Source organism: Sminthopsis crassicaudata, chromosome 2 (genome assembly GCF_048593235.1).
Source record: "Sminthopsis crassicaudata isolate SCR6 chromosome 2, ASM4859323v1, whole genome shotgun sequence".
In the NCBI taxonomy this organism is placed as follows: domain Eukaryota; kingdom Metazoa; phylum Chordata; class Mammalia; order Dasyuromorphia; family Dasyuridae; genus Sminthopsis; species Sminthopsis crassicaudata.
The window spans coordinates 673,829,033-673,842,365 of NC_133618.1; the positions used below are offsets into that span (position 1 = coordinate 673,829,033).

Here is a 13,333-nt window from a genome sequence, read left to right on the forward strand (position 1 = left end):
CCCCAGTTCAAATCTGGTCTCAGACACTTAACACTTCCTAACTGTGTGACCCTGGGCAAGTCCCTTAACCCCAGCCTCAGGAAAAAAAAAAAAAAATTAGTTGGCTCATGTTAAATTTTCAAGGGAGTTCAGGTTTGAAACAATGTCTTGACAATCTGACAGTTCACTGGAGTCCATTTTCTTTCATTCAACATTATACTTAATTTTGCAGGATTTATTTTCAGTTGCGACCCTAGTTGTCTTTTTCACAGCTACAATACTATGTCACTATGACACAGAAACCCTTTTTCCCCTGCTTCTTTCCCTCAAACACCCAAACTTCTTTATTTGTTAAAGGGCATCATGTCTTTTAATAAGTTTTCTAGATGATGGTGGCCTTAGAAGTCAAGTAGATGGACCCACATTTAAATCCTTGGAGAGATTCTTCTGAGCTGGGAGCCCAAAATGTCACTCAAGCTGAGCCCGTCTGCAGCTCTGGGAAATGGGGAAGAGTGACATCTACTTCGCAGGATCGTTCAAGGAACAGCTACTACCCATTAAGCACTTGGCAAACCTTTGAGTGTTACATAATGATGGTGCCCTTTGGTTTGGGGGCTGCTTGAAAGGGCTTCGGAGATTAGCTGATCATTAATACCAAGAAAATTAGTTCCGCCTTCTTTCCTGCTCCTCTTTCTCTCCTTTCACCAAGTTTAGACCCAGCTGCTCCCTCCCGGGATCTCAGAACCCATCAAAAGCCAAGTGAAGACTTATTGGCCAGGCCCAAGGAAAAAAATTAGGTAGGGATAGGCCCAAAGAAATAGAGGAACTATGGGAAAGGGAAGAGGAAAGCATTCAAAGCAATAAGCATTTACCTATCAGGGGTTCACTAGGTCTCAGGCTTAGCTTCCTGGGGATAGATGATGAATGATCCCCCTCTCTAGGACCCTCAATGGGTCCTAAAACATTCCCCACCCCAAGAAGTCTGACAGTCAATTGTCTGCTGTCTGCCAGGACTATCAATGTCCGTCCAAGGCCAAGAAAGAGCCCCCTCTCTAGCACCACAGGCTCAGCAGGCACCTCAGGCCCAATCAGGTCTTGGGGGTGAAGTTCCTGCTCCCCAAAGAACTCAGACAAGAGGATCACTGGGAAGCCCCTGCTCTTGTTCCACCATTTGATGTGGATGCACTAAGAGTGCTGGGTGGTCCCACCTTGTCCATCCTAGGATGCTCGGAGGCTCACTGGGCACAGGGCTTTCAAGCCAAACAAATCTAAGAGGTACAGACAATATTAAATAAAGCTTTTGTTTATTTATTTAAACATAATTTTGAAGCTTCAGAGAAGGCTACAAGCTTTAAAATGGCACAATACACTGGCCATTTCCCACAATGCTTTAAAAAAGACAAACACAAAAATAAAGAGATGGGAATGTCAAGCAAGGACACACACGTTCACACGTCTTCCGAGCCAAGTCAGCTCCACGCCCGCTCGCCCTGGCATTCGAGCCACCTCCTGACATTCCGTCTTAACATCGGAAGAAGGAGCCGTGACCGGACTTTCCTGATCCACTTTAAACATGAGGCAAATCTTCCATTTCATCCCCCTGGAGTTAAATGTTTCAGATACAAAAGTTTTGGGGTCCCCTTTCTACAAAAGGTTAAACTATGCAAACGTTTGGGACTTGGTGGCCAATACTTCCAGTAATTGTCAACACACACACATACACACACACACACACACACTCATACACACAAATACAAGTCAGGTTATTTAGCTTAGAAAGATAACAATATAGTTAATCTCAAGTTACAATAAACATAGCAAACTGCAGATGATTTAATTTTTGTTCTACTCTAGATGAACTGCGTAAAAAAAAAAGTTCTTATAGACAGACACATGAATGTGGGAGTGGATCGTGCTCGCCCTGAGCGCAGAGGCTTTCGAGCTCCTAAATGCATCACCTGCCTTGAGCCAGCGAGGGACACGGAAGCAAACAGCTTCAGAAAGACAGAATGGTCTTGTTGATAATTTCCACGGCCTCCCGGATCTCATCCTCCTTGATCACCAGCGGCGGGGCCAGCCTGATAATATGCCCGTGGGTGGGTTTGGCCAGAAGGCCATTGTCCCGGAGTCTCAGACAGACTTTCCAAGCGTCACAATCTGCAGAGAAAACAAGGGCTGTTAGCCCCGCTATCTGCGAGAATTTATGGTCTCAGGGAACAAAGTCAGCCCTGCTCCAAAGGACCGCTCAGGAGGGAGATAGATCTGACACAGAAACCGCCCCATCTCAAAGGTGAACCACACCCTCTACACCCTTGCCTGTGGGGCAGCCGGCTGGCACCCTCAGAGCCCAGGCACCTTAAAAAGCAACAGATCACCCAAGGCCCAAGGCCCACAAAAGGAGGCTGGACCGCTCTGACACAGGCAGCACAAACTGGGGGCCCAGACCACCGTCAACCCTCGCTTTTGTGGGGATGCACATCCCCACCCTCATGCTCAGATTAGCAAATTTTAGCGTTAAAACTTCTCTTTCACATGGTTTAGATGCTAGATTGTTGAAACTAGTAAGAAAGAGAGATGAAAGTGTGTTTTTAAGAATGCAACATTGGGCCAGCTAGGTGGCACAGTGGTTAGAGCACCAGCTCTGAAATCAGGAGGACCTGAGTTCAAATCTAGCTTCCAACACTTAACACTTCCTGGGCAAGTCACTTAACCCAATTGCCTTAGCAAAAAAAAAAAAAAGAAAAAGAAAAAGAAAAAGAAAAAAGAAAGAAACAGTGCTATATAAAAACAAGATGACAGCACTTAAAAAAGGACAAGACAAGGCAGCAGCAGAATTCTCTCCTGAAAAAGTTCTGAGCCCAAATGACTGAATAGCACAGCCTCTCTCAGGACTTGTCACAAACGTTGATAAAACAGGTTTAGCGAGAAACTTTAAGGCTCAGCAGCCCTCCCCCAAGGAGCCAGTCTGAGGACTTTATACCAACATTTAAGGGACAGCACTTATTGGGGGGGAGGACAGGCTATGTTCATTCAAGTGCTGCCAAACTTAAGAAATCCACGGCTAAGCCCGAGTGTTGGCAGGCCCCCACCCCCAGTCCCTAGCCCCCTACCTTTGGTCTCTCGGATGACGATGGCATTAAGCAAGCCTTTTCCCCTCACGGCAGTCACGATGTTGGACGGCAGCTTCATCAGCTCTCTCCTCAGGATGTTGCCCATGGCCTCTGCGTTCTCAGCCAGGTTCTCCTCTTCCAAAACCTTTAAAAAGCAAACACACAGAGAGAGAAAATTGGGGCCGAGACTTTTATAGAGTTTTCATGGGAAAGACGACAAGACAGAGAGGGACAGGAAGGACCAGGAGGAAGGCGGCCAGCTCCCTGCCCCCCAGCCTCAAGTCCGGCCCCCACATTCTGCCACTCTAAGCAGCAACCAAAGGGAGTGCCCCCTCGGCAGTCCTTCCCCAAGATGCTTCAGCGCCCAGCCTCCCCAACTCTTCCTCCAGGGATCATCCTTACCACAGGCCTGCTCTTCCTAAATCTTGCTCATGCTGTATAACCTGCCTTCCCTTGGTCCCGCCTTCATTTACAGCCCACAGACCCTGGAGATCCACCTCTCCAGGCTACATACAAGGCCCTCTCCCTGCACACCCTTGGCTGATGCGTTTATCCAAGTTTTACTCTGGATTGGTTGGTGGGAACAGCGAAGGGGCCATCCGCCACGTTGGAGTCAAGAACACTCATCTTTCCTGAGTCCAGATCCAGCCTCAGACCCTCACTAGCGCTGTGGACCTGGGCAATGACTCATTCTGCTTGCCTGACCTCTGTTTCCCCGTCTGTATAAATGAAGGAGGCAAACCCCTGTATCTTTGCCAAGAAAGCCTCCAAAGGATCCCAAGGAGTAGAACACAAGTGAATGAATGATCACAAGATGAACTAAACCAATGCAAACTCTGGGCTTTAGGAGGCAAGGAGCAGGCCCTGGCGGGCCCTGCCCATGGCTGCCTCACCTGGCACATAATGTCTGTAGAAGGAAGGCCAACATTCCCAAAGGAGCCTCCTCTCACCCCCTTCCTGGCACCATCAGGACAAATCAGAGCCTCTGGCCTGGCCCTGGCAGTGCCTGCTCCTTGGCACATGACATGGCAGGCGTGTGTGCCAGGCTGCCCAGCTAAGCCAGACTAAAGGGATATAAGGAAATGGAGGGGACGCGACTCTGCCCTTGGACTGAGCCCCGGCCCAAGGCCCTCAGGAGCTTCCCCAAGGTTCCCTCTCAGGTCGAGGGCTCCTCAGGGGCCGCCACACTCTACCTCCCCCTTACAGAAGTTTTCTATTACTGGAATTTTAACTCCTTTAAGATCCTTGTACTTCAGACACCGCCAGCAGGGGTGACAGAGGAAGCCCGTGGGGCGCTCGTACCTCCAAGGAGGCGATGGCCACCCGGCAGGCCAGAGGATTGCCACCGTAGGTTGACCCATGTTCCCCTGGCTTAATGGTCAGCATGATTTCATCATCACACAGCACAGCCGACACCTGGCAGGAAAGAAAAGGGCATCCTCAGGACTCTTCTACCCAGCGTGGCAGGTGTGTCCAACCCAAGGCCTTTCCACTGGACTGGTGGACGAGCATCTTTTGGACAAGATCCCTCGCCTTCCCCCCAATTTACAGGATGACTGGAGGAGGAGGAAGGGTCTGCAGAAGCCACCCTCCTTCCCGCCCGACAGCCAATCTAGATCGCGAACATTTAACTTCCAAAGTCATCAGGGCCCCTGAAAGAATGGCCAGGAATCACTCATTCCGTCTGGAAACTCCCTATCTCCCCACCATCCGATCCATCCTTTCCTCCAATGAAACAAGCTACACAGCGCAGCCCCACGAAGCTCCTGAATGTCTATGCTAAATTCAGATTTCACTACTGACTGCAAAGGACACAGCTGCTCGCCTGTGGGGGGAGTAGCGCGCCTGCACGGACACGGCTGAACTGAAGGGCTTTGTCGTCCCTTAATCTGCTGACTTGCTTTTAGTGCACAAGGAGGGAGGGGGAGCGTACAGGGTACAAGCCTCCAGAAAGGGCCTTTCCGAGGAGGACGACATCAGGGTTGACATTTTCATGATCCACAGCCAGCCACTTCCCAGTTCTGGCTAATCCCGTCTGTATTTCATCAGCAATGAAGAGAACCTAAGAGGAAAGCACATCTGCGTCCATTATGGAAACCCGAGGACCCCCACACCAAGCCCAGTATATCAGCAGTTCAACACAGCAAGAGCCCCCCAGTACTTCCCAGGGTCCTCAGGCAAGGGGGAGAGCTAGCAAATAGAGAGCCAGCCTTCAAAAGGATCTGACCAGACATGGCACAGCAGGCCCACTGGGGATCAGCCCTTCCAACTTGCTGGCAGACGCACATCCCCTCAAACATCAAATGTCAATTAGTACCAAATGTCTCTGGATCTCAAGGAACTACATCCATTCAGTTCCTTCAAGGATTGTCCCCATAAAAGCTGTGATTGTCCTTTTTATCTGGGATGATAATCTCTAATCTTTGTTTGGCTAAGAACTTCCTCTAGCTTTGGTGACAAGAAAGCAAATCCTACACCAAATAAGCTGTAGGAAGGATCAGTAAAGATAAGGGATTATTGTGATTACTCAATCATTTTGATCTGATGGATTCTGCCAAACTGCCTTTTTCCAGCAGTCTCCAGGAAGTTTTGCAGAATGACAAGTTCTCTCCCTGTTTACCAAAGGACCTTCTCCCAGGCCTTCGGAGATGCTCAATTATTAGGGATGGCAGAACCAGTTACAGTCTAAGAATGTAATGATGAGCTTGGAGGGAAGAGTCAATGGGTTGAGGGATGGGGCTGCTGGAGGGAAGACCCAGCCTCCTCCTCCTCCTCACCCCAGGATTGGCTGATCACACCCTCTTAGGAGCAAAGCTATTTTGAAGCCCTAAGTAATCCATTAGCAAAGGAGGAAAGGAGAGGCAAGCTAAGCCTAAGCCCCTACAGCCCCCCAAATGCCCCTCACGTGGGGGGGACCTCAGACTTTCCAAGAGAGAGCTTTCCAAGGAATCTGCAGCCAGCCTTTGCTCTGGGCAAGGAAGCTGAGCAGCTTGGCCATGGCTCCAGACTACTGCCCTGAGCCCCAGCTCTAGAGCTCTTGGGGCCGACCCCTCACCATTCTTTACCTGGAACTTGGTGCAGAGCTCTCTCACTCCTGAGAGGTAGCCCGGATCGGGCACAATGACGCCGGCTTCCCCCTGAATGGGCTCCACCATGAAAGCAGCCACATTGGGATCCTGGAGGGCACGCTAGCCGGGGAGGAAGGAAAGGAGGGAGAATCAGTGAGACTGATAAAAATCGGGGCAGGCCCATCTTCCTGAACAGCTATTTGTAAATCCAGTATTCTCCTGAGGATTTCGGAGAAAACTCTCCTCTTCTCTCTCTAATAATTTGGCTGAAGGGCACCAAGGTACAGTTTCTGTGAGCCACAAAGGTTGCCCTTTGGGACAGCCCTACCTCAGTTAGATTCTGGGTAACAGGTGCTGTCCGTGATTCACAAAAGAACCACATGCAAAAGCTCTCCCCTTCTCCCTTCCCCAGTCTCCTAGGGCCTGTCTGCTCCTGATACCACAGACTGCCACGAGGAACTGGGAAGGCAAGAGCCTCCTTGTGTTGCTATCTAAAGGGCCAAGCTCAAAGCCCCAATCTTGGCCAACAATTTAGAGGTCTCGCTGCCCCAAAAACTGCCAAGGAGCTGGCCCCCTCCCGAAAACTCCCTGCCCCTCTGCCCACAATGACATGAGCATTTCAGACTACAAAGGCCCTGGACCCAGAAGGAGCAGCAAGAAGCAGAAGTACCTCGAGGGCTGGTAGGTCATTGTAGGGGATGATCTCAAAGCCTGGCATAAAGGGCCCAAAGCCATCATAACTCATTGGGTCGGTAGAACTAGAGATAGCAGTGATTGTTCGACCCCAGAAATTGCCAGCTGTAAAGAAAACAGAACCTATCGTTGGCAACCAGCTCCAAACACATATAGTACAAGACAATCCCCCCGGCCCCCCAAATCGTCCCATTCTGAACTTTATAGACTGCAGAGTCTCCATAAAATAACCACATCCAAATTCAGATTTACCATCAGAATTGATCTGGACTTCATTGAGAGTCAAAGTTTAAAAAAATCAACAACCTAATATTTGAATACCGATAAACAGCTGATAAATAATCTCAAAAGTCAAGCTCAGTAATTAATGGCTAGCTTTTCCAAACAGAAGAAATTTGTTCTTGTCATTGGCATCTAGTATTTACCACCAAAGGAGTCGAGAAAATTCAGTGTAGGAAGCTCTGCGCTTCTCAACAACCTTGACAGAAACATGGGGAACCCAAAGCAAAGGGCCAAGGCTTATCCTGGACCCTCAGCTCAATGCTGCACCAGCTGCACAAGGCCTAACGCACTCAAACCCATTGGCTTCTTGCTGTATGAAAAGCCAGGATTCATTTGATATCCAGTTTTAAGAGTCATCAAGTTTACTACTGTGGCTAATTACTGAATTCTGTCAAAGTTATGACTCTTCTAATAGACACAGAAGCATAAGAGGGGGAGAAGGGCTTGGGGTTCTGAAAACCTACTCACATCGGGACCACTGCATATACCATGAAGGGTACAGCATCCTCCAAAATTTATAAGGAAATGAGGGGGGGGGGACAGAAGTAAAGAGTGAGAGAAGGGATCCATGGGTGGGGGGAGGAGGTTAAGTATTACCAAGGCAAAATATGGAGCAGAATTCAAGCAAAGAGTCAGCAAGAATAGAGAAGATATCTGGAAGGATGTGGGGAGATATGAGGGAGAGAAGCAGGGTATGTGTGTGTATATATGTGTATGTATATATCTACATATGTATACATAAATATATTTTCTTAACTATAATTTGATTGGGGATTAGGGTTGTGAAAGGGGAGAAAAATAAAGTAAAAAAGGGACACAGAGAACAAAAAAACAATTTACAAGGGAGTTAAAAAAAGATGGGACATTCATAAATATAATTTCTTCTACTAATACATATACTTTCTAGAACTGGATAAAAAAAGTTATGCATATATTTCTATTATGTTCAACATATATTGGACTGTCGTCTGGGGGAGGGTGTGGGGGAAAGGAGGAATAAATTGGAACACAAGGTTTTGCAATGGGTGTGTGTGTGTATAGTGTTTAACATATACTTTAAATATTTAACATGTATTGGTCTGCCTGCCATCTAGGGGAGGGGATCAGGGGAAGGAGGGGAAAAGTTGGAATGCTGAAAAATTACCCATGCATATGTCTTGTAAAAAGCTATAATTTAAAAAAAAAAAAGAAAAAGAAAAAACTTTAATAAAGAAAAAAAGAAAAAAAAGTTATGGCTCTTCTAATAAAAATTAGAATTTGGTTCTAATAAAAATTTTTGGTCTTAATAAAAATTATCCAGTCATCCGTTGAAGTAGAAAACTTAAGAAATGTTCTCGAAGTGAAGTTGGCTCATAAAGCTTATAAAACTCATAACTTATTCATATTATAAATTCATAATATTTATAAATTTGTATTATAAAATTCATAACTCATTCATATTATAAATGCATAATATTTATAAATTCATATTATAAAATTCGTAACTTATGAAGTTTGACTTATTTGGGGAAATGGTTGTAAATGAGGTATTCAAATCCACTCAGCATCTAGGATAGGCCCACAATCACCTGGTAATGACGGGGAATTTGCCAAATATTTACCAGGAAGACATTTCAGGATTTATGAAAATCACTGTTCCCAACCACGGCCCTAATAAAGACCAAGCTTTACATACCTGCAAAAATAATCTTGGCTTTGTACTTGGGAATACCTTTGACGGTATATGCCCATCTTCGAGCTAATTTGCAGGCAGTTTCTCCAGCTTCCACTCCTTACCATAGGTTGAAAAAAAAAAAAAAAAAAAAAAAAGTTTTCATTAAGTTCCTCATTCAATCCAGCCAAAACCAAAAAATTTAAATTAACTCTTTCACATCATAAAACTCTGCTACATCTCCTTGATATGTGAACACAGCGAACCTTCTTCCCGAGCGAAAGGTTTTACCTGTATTCATGGGCAACACTTTGTTGTAGTTGAACAACTTCGTGACATACTCTTCATATTCACCAAGTACATCGTTGTAAAAAGCTCTGGAAGTTAGGGTTAATTTATCAACTTGAGTCTTCAGGGCATCCACAATTTTGGGATGGCAATGTCCTTGGTTCACAGCACTGTAGGCACTCAGGAAATCAAAGTATTTTCTGCCTTCCACGTCCCATACATAAATACCTGAAAAGAGAAGTCTCTTTAAAAGGCGACCCAATTATGGCACTAAGTTCGGTTTTAGCTAGACTGGAGCCTTAAAACACGTGTGACGAATTTGTCTCAAAGTTAAACAGATATAAAAGCCAAGTGGGCTTGTTGATCTACTGTTCCTAAGATGACAAAGCACCAAACTTATGGGCAGAACAGCAGTTATCAGCACTCACACTGATACACAACCAAAAGTGCATTTCTTTTTACAGAACAGGCATGTTCTGGGCAAGGAAGCTAGTCTCTTACATTGAAAAAGAAATGTACTGAGGCTGTGTCATAGGGTGCCTTTGGCCCTCCCCCTGGCCTCTCCCAGGGAGGCACAGAAGCTCCACCCCCCCCCAGGATGGTCTTGGGCCAAACAAGGCCAGAGCCAGCACTGACCAGAACACAAGGCCGGAACAGCAAGCCAAAACAGAGAGACAGGTACAATAGGTCACTTATTCCTTTACTGGAAATGGGCACAGATGTGGAGCTTTTGGGCTAAAATTCTACTTCCACTAAAAAGCCAAAAAGCCTCCTGAGGAGGGTGAACAAAACTCAGCAATCTAACCAGTTTGCCCAGAGTCCAATGATGGAACCTTGGCGGGGCTTCAAATGAATTCCCAGGGCCCCACCTGCCACCTGGAGGCGGGGCACATGTCTCTTATTTTCAATAACTCACATGAGCTGTCCCCAAAGGGACAATCAAAAGGACATCAACACGTACCTTTTCCTCTTTCCAGGGCTACAGGTAAAGGATGGTAGTTGTGGGCGCCATACTTGGCTTCTCGTTCATAGATCTGCTCTGAGGACAGAGGGCCCCGGGTGACTTTTTTGGTTGAGACGGATGCAGTTGGAATCGCTGAAGAATGAACACCGCGGCAAAACAGAGAAAGGGTCCTCTGGCTGGCTAGTTTGGAAAACATCTTCTGTCTCAGGAGATCAGACTCACCTAGGGAGAAAAGAAGCCATTAACGGCCACTGGCCACTACCAGAAGCCTAGGAGGTGCTACATGGCAGCTTTAACTTGGTAAATCCTGGGCATCGGAGGAGCTCCTTGGAAGGGGGGCTGCTCCTCCAGAGACAGGACACGGGGAGCTTTGGGAAGCCCTCCAGACTTCAGATGACAAAGGGGAAACCGCTCGGTGAAAAGCTACTCTCAATTTCACCAAACAGAGGGATGAGGCTCACAAGGAACCATCTGCCTCCACGTGAATCATGTCAGAAAAGCTTGTGGAAGAGGCTTCCACAAAGAATGGTTTGCTCATATTTCAACAAATCCTTGCCCCTTTGGGGTCTCTCCAACACATCCATCCCCATCACCTCTGGGTGAGACTCCTGGACAGTCAATGAGACCCTCTCAGCTTCATCTCTGTACCATGGGACAAAAAACTGAAAGAGGGGTGAGATCAAATTCTAGGTTCTTTAATCCCTCTTCACCAACGGTGAATATTCACCACGATACCAAGCGAAGCTCTGCAGGCTGAGGGCTGGCGGTGGGACTAGAAAACATCAGCTTCTTGGGGGTCAACCTTCCCTGAGGAAAAGTCCAGATTCTAGCTAAACATCAACCCCCTGGGCAAGCGGCATCAGCTCCTGCTCCCCAGTGATTGGCTCCGGTGAGCCCGGCCCCCCCAGCACCTCCCCACGCCCCCACTGCGGGCTGGGGTTTGGTCAGCCCGACGTGTCCAGTACATCTGACAAGCACAGCCTGACTCTCAACCTCTTAATACCCAAGAAAATCAACCCGGCTCACAGAATGTGATTAATGTTTAGCCTTTTTAAACCGAACAGGATAATTCCAATCTCTACATTAAAAAATTACCAGGGATGACTTAATGGGAAAGATGCAAAGGTGGAGAAAGTCTGGGCTAAAATGCTGCAAGTTCTGGCAAGTCTAGGATCCCACCTGACTCAGCATTTATCCTTAAGCAGCCTCGGCCCTCAGGATCGATCCCTTTCAGGTGCCTTAACTCCACCATAGAGGAGGGCCCCAGCCTGAGATGCCGAGGAGGGCCTTGGTTAAGCCAGCCGTCCCAGAAGCCCCTCCTGGGCCTTTCCGAGAGCCGGGGCCAACAGCTCGGCCTGAGTCGCTCCTGCACAAACAACCCTGTGTGCCACGCGGCAGGGGGACGCCCCATTTACCCACAACCGCGTCTTCCCTTTCCAGACACTTAATCACCGATCATCACCGGCCCCAGAGGCTGACCCAAAGTCCAACCTTCCTCCGGCAGCCCCACTTCAAGGAGGCCGGAAAGAGTGTGCCAGTGACCTCTCAGCTGGCAAGGGCTCCGGCCGGGGCCTACCTCCGATGCCCGACCGGGCAATCACTAACCACGGGGCCAGAGACAAAACACAGAAAGGGATGTGGATAAGGGCGGCCTCCAAGAACCCACCAAGATGGAAGAGGATCCCAAGTTCTGAGGGGCCCATGGACTGGGAGGGGGGGCTTGGTTCTTCTGGGGGGAGTGGGCACCTGTGTGCACACTTGGGTGCTCTTTCCCATCATGCCTCCTGGGTAAACATCTCTTGTACCTGTGTGCATGTGTGTGCACCTGTGTGTACGCCTGTGAGTACTTTCCCATCATGCCTTGTGTGCAAGCATCTCTGCCTGTGCGTGTGCACCTGTGCACGTTCTTTTGCATCACACCTTGTGCAGGAACATCCCTTGCACGCTTGTACACCCGTAACTCACATCACAGCCATGGGAAGAAGAAAACTCAAACAAAACTTTTAAAGGTCAACGCTGAGTATTTTTGCGCATAATGTTTTTAGAGAGGGCTCCTCTTGGGGGCCGGCCCAGGCTCGGGTCAGTTTCCTGCCTGAGTCGGACCCCGGGATCTTCCTCGCTCTCCCAAGAAGGAACCCCCTCAAAAGCCCCGGGTCACTCACCGGCTCCCTCTACGAGCTTTCACACCGAAGTCCTGGACTTCCCCGACTTGAGCTGAAAAGGGAAAAGGATCAGTGACCTGGGGGGAGGGGGGCCATGGCCTGCCCCTGCCCCCGCCGCAAGGTCAGACCCCGGCCCCAGCTCCCAAGCTCTCTCTGGAGCACGCACTGCTCAGGCGGGGGATGGGCGGCGTCCCAGGCCCTGGGTTCCAATCCCGCCCGCAGAGGCCTCTTCGGGCTTGGGGGGACGGGAGGCCCGGCCCAGGCCTCGAGGGAAGGTATGGTCCCCCGCGGCCCCCAGGCAGGGCTTACTGCTGGCGGCTCCCGCGAGCCCGAGGCCCGGCCCCGCCCCCGGGCCTCCATCCCTCGGACAGCCGCGGCAGCCTTAGTTTTCCTCCGTGACGCGGCCCACGCGGCTTCTCGGAGGAGGGGAAACTGAGGCAGCCGCCCCGGCCCCGGCCCGTACCTGACAGGCGGCCACAGCTGGGCGGAGGCGACACGCGGCACCTGCGGCAGCAGCGACGACTCAGCGGCTCCGCGACGTCACGGCCGCCCTATAGCGCCCACCAGGCCCCGCCCCCGCACGCACGCCCTCACCGCCCATTGGTCGCTGCCGGAATTTCCACCAATCCCGGGGCTCTCCCCGCCCCTCCCGAGCCGCCGCTGCGCGAGCATCATCTAAATCCTAATGTCCCCTAGACTTCCCTTCCCCCCTCCCCCCCTCAGCATCTACGCGAAAGCGGCGCTCTGGGAGAACTCAGGCCCAGAAAGCCGAGCTCGCGCGCCGGCGCCTCGGCCCCGCCCCTCCCCGAGCTCCCGCCCCTCCCCGCGCCCCACCCATCGGGGCCTCCGGGGCAGGGCCCGCTAGGGAGGCGGCCCAGGCAGTGCCTCAGTTTCCTCCTCGGTAAAAGCTGGGATCCGGACCGGGGGCTCCTCCTCAGACTGTGATCCCTTCTCTAGAGCGAGGAAGCTGGTCCTCAGTGTCCTCTGTGCCTGGCCCGGACGGAGCCCGGCACACAGCAGGCGTTTAATAAGTGCTTTGGGGCCAGCAGAGAAAGATCCCAGTGCCTCCCGCACAATAATCCCGTGCACACGCGCGCGTTCCCCCCCCCCCCCCCACACACACACACACACACACA

At 49.9% G+C, this 13,333-nt stretch overlaps 1 protein-coding gene across 4 annotated transcripts; it reads right to left on the bottom strand.

Annotated features, from left to right (window-relative positions):
• Positions 1-1,266: 1,266 nt before the first annotated feature.
• On the bottom strand, positions 1,267-12,804 carry OAT (ornithine aminotransferase). 4 transcript variants are annotated; one of them, XM_074297113.1, is made up of 11 exons: positions 12,661-12,804; positions 12,198-12,249; positions 10,033-10,257; positions 9,075-9,299; positions 8,808-8,903; positions 6,828-6,955; positions 6,155-6,277; positions 5,023-5,151; positions 4,392-4,505; positions 3,090-3,234; positions 1,267-2,136 (listed from the first exon to the last, which is right to left on the bottom strand). In XM_074297113.1, the coding sequence occupies exons 3-11, from the start codon at positions 10,229-10,231 to the stop codon at positions 1,976-1,978; spliced, it is 1,320 nt and encodes a 439-aa protein (XP_074153214.1). In that variant the 5' UTR covers positions 10,232-10,257; positions 12,198-12,249; positions 12,661-12,804; the 3' UTR covers positions 1,267-1,975. The 4 variants fall into 4 exon arrangements, with proteins under 4 accessions (XP_074153214.1, XP_074153213.1, XP_074153215.1 ...); XM_074297112.1 differs by having other exon boundaries at positions 1,267-2,166; positions 3,039-3,234; positions 12,661-12,789; XM_074297114.1 differs by lacking the exon at positions 12,198-12,249 and having other exon boundaries at positions 10,033-10,293; positions 12,640-12,725.
• Positions 12,805-13,333: the final 529 nt, after the last annotated feature.

Excerpts from the sequence above, each read along its gene's own strand:
- OAT (XM_074297112.1), bottom strand. The coding sequence starts at position 10,231 with ATGTTTTCCAAACTAGCCAGCCAGAGGACCCTTTCTCTGTTTTGCCGC. Across the intron at positions 8,904-9,074 it reads AGTGTTGCCCATGAATACAG|GAGTGGAAGCTGGAGAAACT; the intron begins GTAAAACCTTTC and ends ACCTATGGTAAG. Across the intron at positions 5,152-6,154 it reads AGCTCTGCACCAAGTTCCAG|GTTCTCTTCATTGCTGATGA; the intron begins GTAAAGAATGGT and ends CTTTCCTCTTAG.